Below are 20,638 nucleotides of genomic sequence, written 5' to 3' on the forward strand. Positions count from 1 at the left end.
ACGAATGGGGGTTTCGCTTAGAAGCCTATCACCTTCGAGATGTAAAAAAGCACCCAATGGCAATGAAAAGCCATGGGCATGAGGAATCTGCATAGTGTAACTCCGCCCCACCGCGTGGGTATATAAGGAAGTACGCTGGCAATCTCACATTACATTATCTGCTGAGGAGCCGAGACTGAACTCCCGGCCGTTCCAGCAGTACAGCGGAAGTGGCAAGGGGACGTTACGTCTCCGTTCCCTCCTCAGGTACAGACAGGGAATGAGGGTTACATACGTAAACGAGACGTTCCCTTTCGTTCTGTCACTACGACGTAACGTTAGTGAGAGTTCCCTGTCGTAGGACTAGTATGGAAAAAGGAATCTGCCTTATAACAGGAATACCAAAGTATACTGGGAAGCATATTCCACGTGGAAACATGCACCAGATGCCTACCCGTGGGGAGGACTTAAGGCCAATTTATACTTCTGCGTCGAGTGTACACCGTAGGCTACGCGCGTAGCCGACGCCGTCGTGAGCATTATACTTCTGCGCTGCTTCTGCAGTGAGAGAGCGGCTTTTCTTGCAGCTTGAGTTGTTGTATCTAATACAAATTAAGCATCTCTAGTTGATTAGTAAAGTTAAATAAGGCGATTTGGCGCTGGAATGTGTTTGTGAAATCATGCGGAGCTCGTGGCCGCTGTTTTCAGCAGTGGTGGCTCGAGCAATCGATTGCTGTTGCGGAGACTTCATTCACGAAATATGCCCTAATGTGTCCCTGTTCTTGATATACAATTACTGATTAACATCTTTGGTTTTAATGAGAAAATAAATAAACTATACTCAGCGGATCTATGTATTTATTTACTACCATAAAGAATCGCTGGACTGCAAAATATTGTGTTATAGCAGACGTAAGGAACTATCATCCAATTTCTGGACACACACACACACACTCCTATCGCAGATTTTTTATTTATTTATTGACCTGAGGGAAGGGTTCTGGCAGACCAATCACAGCGCTTGAGGTCCGCGTAGAATTGACGCATTGTTACATTTTTGGAGAGGTGCGCGTCAGGGTACGGCGTAGGGTACGGCGTAACCAACGCGTCTATGCGTAGGGTACGCCGTACCCTCTGCGTGCACTCGACGCAGAAGTATAAATTGGCCTTTAGGTATACACATATGACCCGGAGGGCTGCATACGGAAAACTCTGGGGAAACCTGTCGAAGGAGGAAGATTTTACACCCCAGGGGTGACAAGCTGCCAAGGGAAGATGCATGCTCGGAGAGACTTACAGTAGAAATACACATGTGGGGGAACCATGCACATGGGGCACCTAGCCGGACACGAGGGCTGACAGAGAGTGGGCATGTACCCGGATGTCAGCGTCAACGGTGCTGGAGGAACTCAGGGCTCCTAGGAGCACAACTGGGGAGAATATCGCACGTATCCAGTCCGTGGAGTGGAATTGGCGAGCAGGCGAAGACACCTGAGCCTGTCCAACTACCAGCCACTGCTTGAGGCGAGTACATGAGAGGAAACTGGCTCCACTCGGAGGTTATAGAACCTTGCGAATGTGTTCGGTGTCCCCCAGCCTGCAGCTCTGCAGATGTCTGTTAGCGAGGCGCCATGTGCTAAAGCCCAAGAGGAGGCCACACTCCGAATAGAGTGTGCCCTGACCCCAAGGGGGCACGGACGACCCTGCTGCTGGTATGCCAAAACAATGGTGTCCACTATCCAGTGAGACAGCCTTTGTTTGGAGAGAGCTCTTCCCTTCAGCTTCCCACCATAACAGACAAAGAGCTGGTCTGAGGTCCTGAAACACTGCATCCTGTCTACGTAGGCGCGTAGGGCACATACTGGACAGAGCAGTGCCAAGGCTGGCTCTGCCTCCTCCACAGGCAGTGCTTGCAGGTTCACCACCTGGTCCCCGAATGGAGTGGTGGGAACCTTGGGCACAGGGGGTCTCAGGATCACGTGAGAGTTGGCCAGCCTGAACTCCAGGCACGCTTCGTCAACCAAAAATGCCTGCAGGTCCCCTACCCTCTTGATGGAGGCCAATGCAAACAGAAGCGCTATCTTCATAGACAGGAACTTAAGCTCAACTGATCGCAAAGGCTCAAAGGGGGCTCTCTGCAGGGCGGATAGAACCACTGAGAGATCCCATGAGGGCACGAGAGGAGAGCGAGGAGGATTCAGTCTCCTCGACCCTCTCAGGAACCTGCTGATCAGGTCGTGCTGACTTACCGTTCTCGCTTCTACAAGATTGTGGTAGGCTGAGATAGCGGCCACATAGACTTTCAGGGTGGAAGGAGACAGCCTTCGTTCCAACCCCTCTTGTAGAAACAAAAGCAAAGACCCGATCGGGCAAGTTCGGGGGTCTTCTCTGCGAGAAGAGCACCAGGTGACGAAGAGGTTCCACTTCAACACATAGGCGTGTCGAGTAGACAAGGCCCTAGTGGAAGCGATGGTAGCCACCACCTGAGGTGGTAGGGTACTCAAACCTGCCCTGTCCTATCCAGGAGCCACATGTGGAGGTTCCAAAGATCGGGACGTGGGTGCCAGAGGGTGCCCCCTCTCTAAGTCAGGAGGTCCTTCCTCAGAGGGATCGACCAGGGAGGGGCTGTCGCAAGGAGCCTGAGTTTGGGGAACCAGGTCCGACTGTGCCAATACGGGGCAACCAAAAGGATCTGCTACTTGTCCTCCCTGATCTTGCACAGTGTCTGTGCACGAAGGTTCATTGGGGGAAACGCATACTTGCGTAGGCCCCGCGGCCAGCTGTGCGCCAGTGCATCTGTGACGAGCGTGCCCACGGTCAGGGAATAAAACAGGTGGCAATGGGAAGAGTCGATGGAGGCAAACAGATCTACCTGCGCGTCGCTGAACTGTTCCCAAATCAGCTGGACCATCTGGGGATGGAGTCTCCATTCGCCCGGGAGTGGCTGAAGGTCCCCCAGAACATGAATGGCACAAAGCAACCTCAGATGCTTCTGACTCCATAAGAGGAGGTGGCGGGCGAGCTGCGACATCTGGCGGGAGCGTAGACCACCCTGGTGGTTGATGTACGCTACTGTGGCCGTGTTGTCTGAGCGGAATAGAATGTGTTGACCCTTGAGCAGCGTTCGGAAGCGGTGCAGGGCGAACCGAACCGCTAGCAGCTCGAGGCAATTCACATGCAGGCAGCGTTGGGGTCCTGTCCAGGAGCCCGCTGCAGCATGACCATTGCACATGGCATCCCAGCCCGTGGTAGAGGCATCTGTTGATACAACAATATGCCTGGAAACTCGTTCTAAGGGCACACCTGCCCGTAGAAAGCTGAGGTTCAACCACAGGGTGAGGGTCTGAAGGCAGGACCGAGTGACTGGAACCCGGAGTGTGCCCGTCTGCCATGCCCATGACTCGATCGCGAAGCCAGTGCTGAAGCAGTCTCATATGAAGCAAACCGAGCGGCGTGACTGCGGCTGCGAATGCCATATGCTCAAGGAGCCTCTGAAATAACTTCAGTGGAACCGCACTCTTGCTCTCGATCTGACGGAGGCAAGTCAGCAGTGACAACACGCGCTCGCTCGAAAGCTGCTTGAACATGGCGACCGAGTCGATCTCCATACGGGGAAAAGCGATCCTCTGCACTGAGCAGAGTTTGCTCTTCTCCCAGTTGACCCAAAGGCCCAGACGGGCTAAGTGGTGGAGAACCAGATCTGTGTTCGCATTGCTGCTCTCGAGAGTGGCTGAGAATGAGCCAGTCGTCGAGGTAATTCAGGATGCGAACCCCATGCTGCCTGAGTGGCGCAAGGGCTGCTTCGACAATCTTCGTAAAGACGCGAGGGGATGGAGCTAGCCTGAATGAGAGAACCGCGTACTGATATGCCCGCCCCTCGAAAGCAAACCGTAGAAACGGTCTATGTCGAGGTAAAATGGAGACATGGAAGTAGGCGTCCTTCAGGTCGATCGCTGCAAACCAATCTGCTGGACGAACGCATTTGAAAAGGTGTTTCGCTTTCAACATCCTGAACGGAAGCCTGTGAAGGGATCGGTTCAGGATGCGCAGATCCAGGATTGGTCGTAACCCACCGGTTTTCTTGGGTACAATGAAGTAGGGGCTGTAGAAGCAGGACTTCATTTCGGCTGGGGGGACGGTCTCGATCGCACCTTTTGCCAGCAGAGTGGCGATCTCTGCATGCATGACAGGGGCATTGGGGCCCAGCATGGTATAGCGGACTCCCCAGAAGCGGGGAGGAGACCGGGCGAACTGAATCGCACAGCCGAGCCTGATGGTCCTCGCGACCCAGCGGGACAGTCCAGGAAACTCTAGCCAGGCTCCCAGGAACTGAACCAGCGGGGTCATGCGAACCACAGACGTACCGGGGTGGGGCAGCAAGGCGGTGTGACTGGCCCGGACGTGGGAGGCGTAGCGTGACGGTGTGGGGGCACAGTCAGCTGCTGCGTCCTGACAGAGGAGACATGGGGGCGTCGAGGAACCGGGTCCGCTCTCCGTCCCGCATATCAGCCAGGTTAAGCCACAGGTGTCTCTCCTGGACCACAGGTGTGGACATCACCTGACCCAGGGATTATGCGGTCACCTTCGTCGCCCGGAGGGCGAGGTCGTTGGCGGCACGCAGCTCATACATTTGATGACCAGTTGTCCTTCAGAGAACACATTGTTAAGAAAGCTCGCTTGTGCAGGTTTGCGCTCTACAACATCAGGAAGATCAGACCGTTCCTAACAGAGCACGCAACACAGCTTCTTGTCCAGGCCCTGGTTATTTCTAGACTTGACTACTGCAATGCGCTTCTGGCTGGTCTCCCCTCTTGTGGGATCCAAACACTTTGAATGATCCAGAATGCAGCAGCACGTCTTGTCTTCAACGAGCCCAAAAGGACCCACATCACACCACTCTTCATCTCTCTGCACTGGCTACCACTCGCTGCTCGCATCAAGTTTAAGCCGCTGACGCTTGCCTACAGATCCATCATGCGCTCAGCTCCTGCATACGTTGACTCGATTCTACAAATCCACACCCCACCAGAAGCCTTCGCTCAGCTAAGGAGTGAAGGCTTGTGGTACCATCACAGAGAGGCAATTTTTCACATTTTCATTCAACGTTCACAGCTGGTGGAATGATCTTCCCACCGCCATCCGAAACGCTGATTCATTGACAACATTCAAAAGTCAACTAAAAACCCATGTCTTCCGTGAGCACTTAACCTCATAATAAAAAAAATCCTCTTTCTCCTCCTCTTTCCCTCCCTACTCTAGCTTGTGCTACACTGAGAAATGTACACAGACTAAATTTTTCAGGCACTTGTTGCGCTTACTCGACTCTTCACGACCAATCGCTTATTGTACCCCCAAGTTGTAAGTCGCTATGGATAAAAGCGTCTGCTAAATGCATAAATGTAAATGTCATCCACGAGCCCTGGATCAGCTCCGCGCTCGGGCATTTCCGACAGCAATTTGGCCTGGTAGGCCTGGAGGATTGCCATGGCATGCAAAGAAGTGGCGGCCTGCCCCGCAGCTCTGTAGGACTTCGACCCCAAGGTAGATGTGAACCTACAGGCCTTGGAGGGGTGCTTAGGGTCACCACGCCAAGTCGAAGTGCTCTGCGGACACAGCTGCATCGCTACAGACCATTCAATCTGGGGGACCCCAGTGTACCCTCTAGCCGCCGCCCCAATCCTGGATCTGGGCATCCTGAACCGATTCCTTCACAGGCTTCTGTTCAGGATGTTGACAGCGAAACGCCTTTTCGAATGCGTTCGTCCAGCAGATTGGTTTGCAGCGATCGACCTGAAGGACGCCTACTTCCATGTCTCCATTTTACCTCGACACAGACCGTTTCTACGGTTTGCTTTCGAGGGGCGGGCATATCAGTACGCGGTCCTCTCATTCAGGCTAGCTCCGTCCATCCAGCCGCGAACGCTCAACCCGGGGCGGAGGGTTCCACTCCAACCCGAGGCTCGCGGCTGCCAGAGACAGCATGGCTGTCAGCTCCGGGTCCGACTCGGGCAATGCTGGCACACCCGAAGGCGGTGCAGCACAGCCGAGTCATCATCCTCTGAGGACTCTAGCCCACCTTGTGACGCAGCGACCGACATTGCGTCATCTTCCGGAGCTCCAGACAAACCCAACGGGGGGGCCGGAGCCGGGCTCACAGCTTCCGTTTGAGCGCTCGCGGGTTGCGGTGCGCAAGAGGGGGGCGTGGCCCGAGGCATGAGGGTCGGGGCTTTGTTCCACACCGTCACCCTGGCCACCAGCCAAAGTACCGCCTCTCATGCAGACGGTAGATTGGGGTGTGGCAGAGGGGACTCTCACTTCAGCACGAAGCTCATTGAGTCTCGACCGCAGCACCGCGATAGTCATGTTCCCGCAGTGAGAACATGACTCATCCACAAACGCTGCCTGGGCATGCTGAAAGCCCAAGCATACCAGGCAGTGTTTGTGCCCATCGGAAGGCAACAACGATCGGCCGCACCCAGAAGCACACGGGGTGAGACATCCTGAAAAGGACGTGCAAGCTCTTTTGTGAGAGGAAAACCTTGCAGAAGCGCCCAGGGAAACACACACCAGCTGACTAGCAGACCACTGCACAGATCTGCAGGCAGGCAATATGTGATCACTGGAACGTGCCATACACCAACGCCACTGGAAGGCTACTCGTCTCGAAGGCTGACAGAGATCAGATTCAGGCTTGAGGAGTGAAGAGTTCTTGGCTCCGAAGCAGAAACGTAATGCTAGATCGCTAGCGTACTTCTAGCGTACGAGTTACGCTATGTAAATTCCGCATGCCCATGGCTTTTCATCGCAATTGGGTGCTTTTTTACGTCTCGAAAGTGATAGGCTTCTAAGCGAAACCCCCATTCGTTAGTCACTAATGTTACGTCGTAGTGACTGAATGAAAGGGAACTGACAGTTGCAGAATTATATCAAAACACAAGAAAATTAAAGAAACTGTAATACTATACAACAAAAGCAGTTAATAACTGGGAATAATTTGTTGTTAATAACTGGTAATATTAAATAAAATATGGACAAATGTGGGGTTTTTTGTGGAGGTTGAAACTATGACAATATAAATAGTTATCTCTAATGTTCAAGAATCCTGCTTTGAAGTGACACTAATGGGAGCGAGGATACAGTATATAATTTCACTTGATTCAATTCCTCCGTCCTCACATCTTTTCCTTGCGTCCTTCCCTCGCATCCTGAAGGGGTGGGGATAAGACACAAGGAAAGGAAGCTATGAAAGGAAACAAGGATGCACAAATAGAATTGAGACGCACCCAATGCTTCACAAGGCTTCATCTCGCCCCCACTAGTACTTTATATTTATCATGGCATAAAAATATAACCGTGAATTCTATATGTGTAGACCATCTAAAGAGAGTCTCCAGAAGCTGGTTGAATGTGTCCATGAAGCTCAGGAAGAAGAACTGACTCAGCACTTCCTGCAGAAAGTGGGCGGAGATCTGACTTCCTGTTCCTTGAGCTGGGAAGAACTTCACTATTTCCTGCAGCACAGAATTCAACTAATCATTGTGGACTTCAGAAAGAGCAACAACCAATGCAACATCAGAAGCATTCTGCCGTTTCTGAACTGGATTAAGTTCAAACGGTAAACTCCTCAATAATTTATTATCTCAAAAACCTCCAAATGAATGGCAATGTTATAGGATTTCTTATTTCACATAAATCTCGAACTGAATAATAAATGATAAAAGTTCAAGATTTAGTCATGATGATTTGTATGATGTCTGTGCAGGATGAGCTCCACCTTCATGCTGTCTGTGATCAGAGAGATCTATGAGAGCGGCTCTGTTGGATTTGTGTCCAGTCTGTTGAGTTCAGTGGAGAACTACATCAGCCTTCAGAGCCGAGAGCTGGACTCTGTCCACTGTGCGGCCCTGCGCTTCACACTCCAGCACTGCACTGCGGTTTCACTCGACCTGCTGTGGACCTCCATACCAGAGGAAGAGCTGGAGAGCATTGTGCCTCTCTTCAGACATGTCTCCCGCCTCAGGTCTCGCTGCTTTTCTCTATGGGTGCTTCTCAAAGTGAAGGCTGCAAATGAGAATCTCCTTATTTCTCTCTTCTCTTTCTCTCTGCCTGAAGTCTGTCAGTTTGTTACATTCTGTAGCTTTTGTGTGATATCAAAGCCTTGTGGAAGGGTTGCATTATTTTGCAACTAGTTAAAGACAAATTGTTTTGTTAGTTGTATTTTGTAGAAAAAAAACTATTACATTATTTAATATGTAAAGTATTTAAGTTAATGTATTGTATTGCATTTATTGTGCCTCTAAAAAGACGCTTTTTGAATTCATTTTTTAAATTGTCATCAATTTTTAACTTCTTCCTCAAAAGTACTGGAAAAATAATTTTCCATCCATACTTAGTGTTTTAAGATGAATTTCAGCTGGTACTGAGATGTACAGAATGTGTGTTGATTTGATGTTTGTCTGTGTTCAGTGTTGACCGGCTGCTGTTACTGAGGATGCTTCACTGCTGCAGTGTCTCTGATGTCCAGCAGGAGGCATCAGCACTTCTGCTCTCCGTCCTGCAGCACAAGCTGGACTTCTCCTGCCGTTCTGCTCTGGATCTGACCGCAAACACAGACTCTGAGACTCTACATCTGACCACTGAGGACTGCCGTGTGATGAGCACAGTCATTCAGAGAGCTCACACACACAGAGACACACACACACAGCTGAATCTACAGGACTGTGACATTAACACAGCTGGACTGGACCAGCTGTTCCCAGTGTTACATTCTGTTAAACTCTGGTGAGAAACATGAACCCATTACATTCATACACAAACAGACTAAATTATCTATAATCATCTCTTGCTCTGTGTCTTTCAGCTGTGATAAATCTCTGCTGCTTCAGTTTCTGGCTCATGTGAGGTGTGAGGAAGCCGAGTCTCTTTCTCGAGCTCTGGGTGGCGAGGTCGACCTCAGTCAGACTCATCTGGAGCCGCAGGTCTGTAGAGGTCTGGTGCTGGTTCTGGAATATTCTGAAGGACTGACTGAACTGGATCTGAGTCAGTGCCGTCTCACTGATCACAGCCTGGATCTGCTGCTCCCAAACCTCCACAAAGCACAAAACATGGAGTGAGTGACTGAGAAACAAAGAAGTATAAACTATAATCTGTAGTATAATGTAATATTTTTGTCTGATTTGTTTGTTTGATCTGCAGTTTTAGTGGCAATAGCATCACTGACGCTGGGGCTCAGAAAATCTACAGTATCGTCTCTCACAACAGTAACATAAAGACAGTGAGGTGTGTGTCTGAACATCACAGAATCACATTCCCTTCTAAAGTTATTTGAACTGAAGTCTTCCTTAGTATGTAACAGACATGAGTCTCAAAAATAAGTTGAAGTGCTTTCTCTTTTATACAAGTCCATTTTACTTGCATGCATTTATTTTGCCATCTACTACAATTTATCATCCATTTAGAAAAAAATACATTGACACAATTTATATGTTTACACATCTGATTTCTGTTCATGATGGTGTGTTTGTGTCAGCTGGCTGTTGCTGATATCAATGTGTGTTTGTATCTCTGTAGGCTCTTCAACAACAGAATTGAATCCAGAGAGCTCTTCCTCACAGACCCACGATTTGAGATCTGGTGATGCCAATAAACTCTCTCTGGAATCAACAAGCAGGAGAAACAACCAATGCAGATCTAGAGAGATGAGGCTCATGATAAAGGGAACAGGTGTGAACACTTTTGAAGAATCTGCCCATCAGAGTCCCAGAGATGAATCTAGCCAGCAGATTGTAAACCACATTCATGTTTTGTTTTAGTTTCGTGACAGTTTTAGTTTTTCTTTTCTTTTTAGTATTTTAGGGCTTCTAAAGTAAATATACTAACTGTAATAATTAAAAAAAAAAAATTAACAGGGTTAATTTTTCAGCACACTCATTCAGTGTAGTGTTTTTGCTATTGAGGCATTACCATGTTTTATGCAGGCCAGTTGTAAAGTGCCATATATCAAAACCTAAAATTAATTGGTGGTCTATTTTAGTACATTTTGGAGTTAAATATTGCATCTTTCAGTCCTTGAGCGAGAGCTTACTTAATCGCTGTATGTAAAAATGTTTTGTGCTTCATTGGATGTGAGCCTTGCATTGTGCTTATGGCACGTTTTCACAATTGGCAACAGTTTAGATGTAAACTGTTTTAATGTGACGTGTGTAACATTGCACTGCTTGTTTGATCATCTCAACCAACCCGACATGACAACACTGACCAGGCTACTAACATTATTTTAAGATTAAGGTCCTAAATAAATTAGGGAGAGTGTTTAATAGCTTTTATTTTTGCAGATCTGTTTGTGCATGCTAGAATTACACACTTCACCTGTGGGGTTATTGCTGGGTAACTATAGGTTGGCTTTGGCGATATGATGCCACTAGAGGGAGTGGGGAACCAGAAGGAAAAGGCCAGATAGATTTAATGCATGTAATGTTGTTCTAGAGTTTTCAGTAAAGCACTTAAAACACAGTATGAATCCAGAGTCTTTATTTACAAGACACGATATTCCTAAAAACAAAAAGAGAGCTTTGCATGTATTAACTAATACTGGCAGAAATCCTTGTGAATACGGAAAAATACTTTTGATATACTTAAAGAAAAATGTTGCAGCTTTGACAACTTGATGCTTTAATTCCAGCATCTTTCCAGTAGAGGGCAGTGATGATTTGTTAATAATGAGAGCCAAGATAATTCACACCAAGAATGGAAAGCAGACAGACATGAAAACATCCACACTGAAGAACATAAAGTAATGCATTTACACCATTGATGACCTGATGTTCTCCTCTTCATCATGAAGAAGAGTAGAAACCGTTTGACTGCCTGAACTCGAGTGTTTACTGCAGACAGAATACAAGAGAGACGTTATACTCAGGAAACCACACTTACCTCATTCCTGCCACTGAAATGATTGGTTAGTTAGTTAATGGTTAGTTAGGCGAGTAGGTCAAACTTGCTTTTGTTTTAAAATCTAGTTCTACCTGAATGTCATGTGAATTTGAATTGAAATGAGAGAAAATACTCATGAAAAGAGTTGATTAATGTTTCTAAAGTGTTTTATATGTTGATTGTAATTGAATGAGAACGTTTAAGCGAGTTAAATGTATATTTTGCTACTGGATCCTCGATTACTCGATTTGCTATCTCGAGCCAATATGGCGTGAACTAGAGACAAAATGGCGACTTGCATGTAAAACTAGTAGTTGTTGTTCTGTAAAGTTATTGTTGTTAATACATTGAATAAGAGTGAGAGTTAATTGAACTTTGCCGGAGCTTGCAGCCAGTAGGCAACTCCTGTCTCACACAGCATTTCTTTTATTATTCTACAGTGCAGGCAATAGTGGTTCATTAAATTTTACCATCCCAGCCCTGATGCGGGTAACAACTTCATAGCCTGTAGATTTTAAGAAGTCTTGTTTTATTAGAAGATCAATTAAAAAGCTCATTTTATGCATCATTTTAACTAATTTTATCTCTCTTCATGTACAAGATACTGGACTTAAACACCAGCAAAGTACTTTTTCATTCATGAAATCACAAAATATTATCGTTGAAAAGTTTTCTCTAAATCCAACACATTCCAGCAACATTTGAGCAGAATGAATGATGAACAGTAAATAAAGGAGTTGTTGCTGTTATTTAAGCTGAAAGTCATTTGTTTCCAGGCATCATTATGGAGAACGTAACTGGAGTCTGGAGTATCCTGACATTCAAACTGGGAAAGACTGTTGTGAGTCATCCGTTTCTGTGGAACATAAGATCATATTACAAAACTTGCATTTTTATGCAAATATTCGGTTTCTAGGCGACAGTCATTTGTAAGGAGTGAATAATCATTAAAGGCAGTCAGCTGAAAGGTTAACATGCTTTATGTCATTTATGCCATGTGATTCATTAGGCGTACTCATAAAATACAGTATTGTCTGTAGCTATAGAAACAAGCTGATGCACAATAAACACCTTGAGAACTTGACAAGGTCATAAAGAGCTGGATCAGTTTCAATCTGACTAGCACTTGACAGATTAATGTCAGATTTAAGTTTTTTGGCCTCCATAATGCTCTGAAAGGATGTTTTTATAGAGAAATTTCACAGAAAATATTAAAGTTTGGTCCCAAATGACACGCTGTGCACTATCAGCTGTCCGGTGTATGAAGGTTATTTTGTCCTCCAGCATCAGAGTCCATCCACTTTGGCTGCAGAGGGAAAGCTGCGACAGTTCAGAGCATCAAGCGCGTCATCCGGGTATTTGAAGTGCACCATTTTATTTTTTAAAGTGTGAACAAACACTATACTCACATTATTTATGCTAAAAAGGCATAGAATAGTGCACAAGTATGTGAATTGGTACATACTGACAAGTTACAACAGTTTTCAAATACTATACTGCTATAGTGTATATAAATACGAGTGTGTTTATGGGAATTTTTGACCATTTCTTCTAGAAGTGCATTTGTGAGGTCAGGCACTGATGTTGGACGAGAAGGCCTGGATCTCAGTCTCCGCTCTAATTCATCCCAAATCTGTTCTATCGGGTTGAGGTCAGGACTCTGTGCAGGCCAGTCAAGTTCCTCCACACCAAACTCGCTCATCCATGTCTTTATGGACATTGCTTTGTGCACTGGTGCGCAGTCATGTTGGTACAGGAAGGGGCCATCCCCAAACTGTTCCCACAAAGTTGGGAGCATGAAATTGTCCAAAATCTCTTGGTATGCTGAAGCATTAAAGGTGTGGTATGTTGGATTGACCTAGTGGTTGAAATGGGTACTGCAGTCCAAATTCAAAATATTGGAGATCGTTGTTTCCCCCGCTTCCTCATCAGACTCTATGCTCATGCGGGTTGCCAGTTTAAGGACACGCAATAAGAGCGAGCGCAATTGACAATGAAATCCACACTGTATTTTGATGAGCTGATTTATCTGTGTTTTAATATGCTCTCGTTCATAGAGATTTTAGATGGATCCTGAGGATTTTTAGGTCGGGTATGTGATCTCTGACCCAGTTTGTTTGCTGGCTTCCATGGCTACTGACATTCCGACACAGAACACAAACAGCATTGTTTTTCTGAGAAACAAGTAGGTGAATTTAGTTTGTTTCCTACATATCTGCAAGCATATTATGGTATTACTAAAGTGAAAAACTTACATACAGCACCTTTAAGAGTTCCTTTCACTGGAACTAAGGGGCCAAGCCCAACCCCTGAAAAACAACCCCACACCATAACCCAACCCCCCCCCCCCCCCCCCCCCTCCACCAAACTTTACACTTGGCACAATGCAGTCAGGCAAGTACCGTTCTCCTGGCAACCGCCAAACCCAGACTCGTCCATCAGATTGCCAGTCAGAGAAGCGTGATTCGTCACTCCAGAGAACACGTCTCCACTGCTCTAGAGTCCAGTGGCGGCGTGCTTTACCCCACTGTATCTGGCGGTTTGGAGATCTGTAGCTATTGACTCTGCAGAAAGTTGGTGACTTCTGTGCACTGTGTTTACGTGACCTACCACTTTTTGGCTGAGTTGCTGTTGTTCCCAATTGCTTCTACTTTGTTATAATACCACTAACAGTTGAGCGTGGAATATTTAGTAGTGAGGAAATTTCACGAATGGACTTATTGCACAGGTGGAAACCTATCACAGCACCACGCTTGAGTTCACTGAACTCCTGAGAGCGACACATTCTTTCACTAATGTTTGTAGAAGCGTCTGCATGCCCAGTGCTTGATTTTGTACACCTGTGGCCATGGAAGTGACTGGAACACCTGCGTTCACTGATTTGGAGGGGTGTCCCAATACTTTTGGCAATTTAGTGAATGTATACAAATAGATTTTAGGCTATTACTTGATATTCCTATCTTACTAGATTCAGTTTGAGCCACATGAGTCACACACACACACACACACACACACACAAACACACAGCAATGATGATTGGACTAAAATGGCAAGTTCGTACTCTTGGTGAACTGATGTAGGGGAGAGTGGGGCACAACCTAACGCTTTTTGACTTTCTCAGTTTGTGTAAATCCACTTGGGGTTCAGAGTATTTATTTTTACCCACATTAATAGCACACATGTCTAGTACAATTATGTGGTTTTGTTTCATTACAGTGTATACTTTTTTCTTGATTTACCCCGAAAGAATGAAAGTGAAATGTGACAACATGCCCCTTAGGTGGGGTACATTGTAACATGTGGTGGGGCACAATGTAACATGACCAAATGACAGCTTGTGTTACCTGATATAATCAAAAAAATATACAAGACAAACTAAAATATTTTGTCAACAAAATACAATTATTAAATTTTTTAAATAAAATAATGGCATTTTTTAATCATTAAAAACATAAGCATTTTTGAGTTTGACTACAAACACATCGCTAAATACAGCTAAACAGCATAGTTCAAAACATGGTAATAATTAATCATTTCTGAACATTAACTCTCAGTCATTATTCACCCTTTTCTCATGGTTTCTCAAAAGAATTCATAAAAGTATAGAATATAATGGCATATTTCTAATAGGGGCTCATTAACGCAGTGTTACAACACACCCCTCCTGCACAACTGGGATTTAAACCACGGATTGAGTCTTCTGTTAGTTAGATCAACATTAAAGCACTAGCTCAACTGTTAAATAACAAATTTAAGATTAAAATAATATCGGATTTGTCTTATTTTAAATAAACACAAAAAAAACAGAGATGAAAACTAAACTTAAGTAAGAAATTTACTTTTGCTATGGTTAAATAAACGTTCAGTAATATCTTCCAGAGATAATTTAATTTTGGCGCTATTTTTTCTCTAAATAATGTTGATATGGCAACTAGTAAATACACTAAGTTTCGTCATTCTGGCATGTGTGGAAAGGGTTAAAATATGCGTGTTACAACTAACCCCGCATTAGGTTGTGCCCCGCGCTCGCCTATTTCCATCTTTTCTCGTTTTCAATTACAAACATTTATCTGGAGATTTTGTGGTTTGTTCGACCACCATTTGTTGGGAGTCTGTCTTTAGCTCTTGGGAAAGCAGAGTCCTGACTGTCTCTTCAATGAATTATTCAGCTTCTCCACTTTGACCTGCTGTGGGCTTGTTTTTAAAGTCTTCTACAACCTTCATTTGCTTTCAGAGACCCAGCAGGTGTTTCAGCACAAACTGGCTTGCTCATATTGTGCATTTTCTTCTTAGCTTTGGTGTATGTATATGTGGAAAAGGACTGTGTCTGTATGGTACTCTGAATTTACAAAAAACACAGTGCTTAATGAGGTTCATGCTTGACACAGAAGCAGCTCATTGTTTTTGAGTCACAGATAGTAGGATACAGGCATGTTGTAGACCAACAATATTGTCCAACTAGCTTAGCAGAGAATCTGAACAATGCAACAATGCTGCAGATTTGTTGTGTTCCCAGCATGCATTGCTACATGAATTCATTTATAGAATATATAAAATAGAATAGTTTTTTTCTTTGCTGGCTTTATGCTGCTGTTGTTTCTTGTTGTGTGATGTTCAGAGTTCATCTTTTGTTGATTGACACATTTATTGATGTTTATGAGTTGATGTCCCTGCTGTCTTAAGAATGTACTGTATATGTTTTTTTAGTTTTTTTATGAAATGCTTATCGTTAGAGGCAAATAAATAGTCATAGGTTTGCCGTGTTACCCGAAAAAGTACTAAAGGGATAGTTCACCCAAAAAGCAAAATCTTATGTTTATCTGCTTACCCCCAGGGCATCCAAGATATAGGTGACTTTGTTTCTTCAGTAGAAGACAAATGAAGATGTTTAACTCCAACCAGTGCAGTCTGTCTGTCGTATAATGCACGTGATTGGTAACAAAATCTATGAGAGTTAAAAAAAAACATGCACAGAGAAATCCATATTAAACCCTGCGGCTTGTGACGACACATTGATGTCTTAAGACACGAAACGATCGGTTTGTGCAAAAAACCTAACAGTAATTATATAATTTTTTACCTCAAATACCCCACTATGTCCAACAGCCTTCAGCGCGCGATCACTTCCGGTGAGTGAGGTCAATGTACACAATATAGCGTAGAGCATAACTGTCAACATTGAACATTGAAAATAAGGGAGATTTCCCAGAATCCATCCACAAAATAAGGGATTTTTTTTAAACACGATTCTTACCCACAAACTTAAAAAAAAGAGTTTATAACTACACAATATATTTTGATTTTGGCCGTCAGCAACCTGATCCATCATCGCACATCACACTCATCTACACTCTTAGAAAGGATGTGTTAAAAATGACACAACCCGTGTTAAATTTTAACACATCTGTGGGTGAGCTCCAGGGCCACTAGTTTTGTGTTAATGTTAACTCAAGCAACACAGTAAATGTGTCAGAAAATGTGAACACAAAGATGTGTAAACTTGTGTAACTATCATATTTTGTGCCATCCTTGGCTACACTAAAAAGGTACCTAAAATCCTACACAAAACGTTAGAATTTGAAAATAATGAATCTTAAGTCACTGGTTGTTAATTTTATTGTAAATATATATATATATATATATATATATTATAATGAAATATCAACAGTTAAATTCAATGCAGAATATAACAATAGAATTAAGCAGTCAAAAAGGAAATGTCCAACACAGGACAAAACAGTTTTTACACAATCTCATTAGGTAACATGACACATTAAGCATTTTAATGTTTTTGAAAGAAGTCTCACCAAATAATTAATTTGGAATATAAAGGCAATATTGTGAAATATTACAATTTAAAATAACCGTTTTCTATATGAATATATATAGTAAAGTGTAATTTTTTCCAGTTATCAAAGCTGAATCTTTAGCATCATTACTCCAGTCTTCAGTGACGCATGGTCCTTCAGAAATCATTCTAATCTAATATAATTTCTGATTATTATCAATATCTGTACTATGTACATCTTTTCCACAGCATAGAAGTAAAAGTGATCATAAAAATAAAAAGTCTGTAAAAAGCCAACACAATGTTCTTGTCCACCTTTGGGGATAAATTAACTTCTCCAAAGATTGGTTCCTGTTCAGAACTTGACTGACATCAGAACGTTCCCAGGATGCATGCGTGTCCACAAACGTAAATGTGCCCATGTCTTCTCAGATAGCGGCTCCAAAACTATAAGCAGGAAAGAGAGAGAGGAAAAAGTTACACATGAGTGTCAAATTGTTTTTAATCTCCAACAACATAATATAATTTGGAATATATATTTGTAAGTAACAACCTTTTGTCAGCATATTCAAACACTTCAGCTGAACTGCAAACTTAAGTATGCCAGATTCAAATTTTAATACTTACATATACTTATTTCTCCAAAAATGCTGTGATGCATAGACACCAAGAATACAATCAAGGATTTAGGCAATTCCAGCTTGTCAAGAGCAAAGGGATATCTGTTTGAGACAAATACACAGTAGACACATGCAAGAAATCACCATGTGATGATCTTTTTCTTCCCATCAGTTAACCCACCTGTGCGGGTATGCTGGAATGATATTAGGCATCTTCCAGGCCAGGAGGGACTGTTCGACCTAATAAAAGATCAAAATAATACAAAAATAAAAACTAAAGTTGTTTGGAATGCTTGATTTGGTATGAATGAATGATTTAGTGACTTTTACTGCAATGCTTACCTGAATAAATCCAATCTGGTGAGACTGAACATAGAAAATGCTCCATCTTCTGATTGGTTCATTTTTGTTGTGTAATAAATATAATGTTAGACATAATGCAAAAGTCACTTATTTGATAAGTTAGCTAATTTTCTCATCCTACCTAGCCTGGCCCTGCACCCCACCAGTTAAGTTAGCTCCAAAGCACACATAACTATTGCTAATCATTCAGCAAACTTTCAAATCCACTACAACTATTTTAGACATAACCAAGTACATTATTTTAATACGCCATTACAGGTAACATTTCGTGTAAATCGGCTAACGTTAACTGAATTTATAATCCACAGTCTAAAGGCGCGGTCACACCTGACATTACCATTGCAGAGTTTATAACTACACAATATATTTTGATTTTGGCCGTCAGCGTCCTGATCCATCATCGCACATCACACTCATCTATACTCTCCTTGAAGTTTACTTCCCGCTACTTTTTCCATCTTCCTCCCGCCTGCCGCTGCAACTGTCTTCTTCTTCTTCGATAGTAGCCTAAGCCAGTGTTTCCCAACCTTTTTTCAGTCATGGCACCCTTTGAAAATGTTCTCCATTTTGTGGCACCCCCTACCATATGTTACGCTAGGGGTGTAACGGTACCGATTGCTCACGGTTCGGTTTGTATCACGGTTTTAGGTTCACCGTTTCGGTACGGTTCAGTATTTGCTATGTTCAGGGAAAAAAGGACTACTGTCAAATAAAAATAAAGAAAATAATAAGAACAAATCATTTAAATACAAGCAGCAGCACAAATAAATACTATCGAGCAAAGATACTAATAAAATAAACTATGCTTTTCAGGTTTTTCAGGTACGTCTAACATTAGTTTTCAGGTACAGAAATTGATCAGATGCAAAATAACATTGCATATTTGACTGTATAAATTAAAGATTAATTCTATAAAACTAACAAGTACATTATTTGATCTTGCTTGGACAACCTCTGTCCCGTTTCAACCAGGCCAGCCCGCACCACTCCCTCTGCCCCCTGGCTGTCTGATGTTCTCCGCGAACATCGTTCTGGGCTCCGGGCGGCAGAGAGGAAGTGGCGAAAAACTAAAAACACTACTGACCTGACCCTGTATCAGTCTCTCCTTGCTTCTTTCTCTGCTAATGTCTCCACTGCTAAATCTACATACTACCACAACAAAATCAACAACTGCTCTGACTCTCGTGCACTTTTCAGAACATTCTCTTCACTCCTTTGTCCTCCTCCCCCCCCTCCTTCATCAACTCTTACAGCTGGCGACTTTGCATCATTTTTCACAAATAAAATCTCCTCCATCAGCAGCCAATTCTCCGCACCACAAACCGACACGCACATCTCAACAACCATCACACATACGCTCCCCTCTTTTTCTCTGCTCTCTGAAGCTGACATCTCCAAACTCATCCTTTCCAACCACCCCACTACCTGTCCACTGGACCCTATCCCCACTCACCTCCTTCAGGCCATCTCTTCTTCTGTTACTCCTGCACTCACTCACATTGTCAACACCTCTCTTCACACCGGGACTTTCCCCACAGCATTTAAGCAGGCTCGGGTAACCCCACTGCTTAAGAAACCCTCTCTGAACCCAGCACTTTTAGAAAACTACAGACCGGTATCCCTTCTGCCTTTCATTGCAAAGACACTCGAGCGAGTTGTTTTTAACCAGCTCTCTACGTTTCTTGAACAGAACAACCTCCTGGATATCAACCAATCTGGCTTCAAAAGTGGCCACTCAACTGAGACTGCCCTGCTCTCGGTTACCGAAGCACTGAGACAGGCAAGAGCGGCTTCCAAATCCACAGTACTTATCTTACTGGATTTGTCTGCTGCTTTTGACACAGTTAACCACCAGATACTCCTGTCAACTCTCATGGAGATGGGCATCTCAGGAACTGCTCTCCAGTGGCTCAAGTCTTACCTCTCAGGTAGGTCCTTCAGAGTGTCATGGAGAGGTGAAGTGTCTAAGTCACATCATCTAGCCACTGGAGTACCCCAGGGCTCAGTGCTTGGACCACTTCTCTTCTCCATCTACATGTCATCACTGGGAACTGTCATTCAGAAACATGGCTTTTCCTATCATAGCTACGCTGACGACACTCAACTCTACTTCTCATTTCAACCAGATGATCCCACGGTTGGTGGTCGTATCGCTGCCTGCCTAACAGACATTTCTGCCTGGATGAAGGAACATCACCTGCAACTCAACCTTCCAAAGACAGAACTGCTTGTGGTCTCAGCCAACCCAGCACTTCATCATAATCTCTCCATTCAGCTAGGATCATCAACCATAACTCCGTCCAGGACAGCCAGGAATCTTGGAGTTGTGATTGATGATCAGCTAAAATTCACTGACCACATTACTGCAACATCCCGGTCCTGCAGATTTGCGTTATACAATATTAGGAGGATCAGACCCTTCCTATCAGAGCAGGCCACACAACTCCTGGTCCAAGCTCTTGTTCTCTCCAGACTGGACTACTGTAATGCTCTTCTAGCGGGCCTTCCGGCATGCACTATCAAACCCTTGCAACTGATCCAGAATGCAGCGGCAAGGGTGGTCTTTAACGAGCCGAAGAGAGCGCACGTCACGCCTCTCTTCATCAATCTCCACTGGCTGCCAATAGCTGCTCGCATCAAATTCAAGTCACTGGTGCTCGCCTTCAAAGCAACCACTGGCTCTGCACCAATATACCTAAACTCGCTTGTTCAGACTTACACACCCTCCAGGAGCTTACGGTCTGCCAGTGAACGACGCCTTGTAGTGCCATACCAAAGAGGCATGAAATCACTCTCACGGAGCTTTTCCTGGACTGCCCCCACCTGGTGGAATGACCTGCCTATCTCAATTCGAGCCGCCGAGTCTGTAGCCATTTTCAAAAAACGGCTAAAGACACGTCTTTTCCAGCAGCACCTAACCAATCAAGAATAGCACTTAACATTCCATTCGATTCAT

General features: G+C 44.4%; 2 protein-coding genes across 2 annotated transcripts in view; both read left to right on the forward strand.

Annotated features, from left to right (window-relative positions):
• The window catches only part of LOC307138327 (uncharacterized protein), a 40,004-nt gene extending 29,514 nt beyond the window's left edge, over positions 1–10,490 (forward strand). Inside the window, exons 13-18 of the mRNA XM_079836567.1 lie at positions 7,352–7,594; positions 7,742–7,999; positions 8,446–8,760; positions 8,840–9,088; positions 9,175–9,258; positions 9,550–10,490. Of these exons, the coding sequence (XP_079692693.1) occupies positions 7,352–7,594; positions 7,742–7,999; positions 8,446–8,760; positions 8,840–9,088; positions 9,175–9,258; positions 9,550–9,616 (1,216 nt within the window). The 3' untranslated portion in view covers positions 9,617–10,490. The remainder of the gene's footprint in view (positions 1–7,351; positions 7,595–7,741; positions 8,000–8,445; positions 8,761–8,839; positions 9,089–9,174; positions 9,259–9,549) is intronic.
• LOC307122848 (uncharacterized protein) lies at positions 9,678–20,614 on the forward strand (the record flags this gene model as incomplete). Its single annotated transcript, XM_079811120.1, has 3 exons — positions 9,678–9,764; positions 19,373–19,610; positions 19,809–20,614. The coding sequence occupies 3 exons, from the start codon at positions 9,678–9,680 to the stop codon at positions 20,612–20,614; spliced, it is 1,131 nt and encodes a 376-aa protein (XP_079667246.1).
• Between the last annotated feature and the right edge of the window lie 24 nt (positions 20,615–20,638).

This window comes from Gobio gobio (assembly GCF_949357685.1).
Source record: "Gobio gobio genome assembly, chromosome: 1".
Lineage (NCBI taxonomy): Eukaryota > Metazoa > Chordata > Actinopteri > Cypriniformes > Gobionidae > Gobio > Gobio gobio.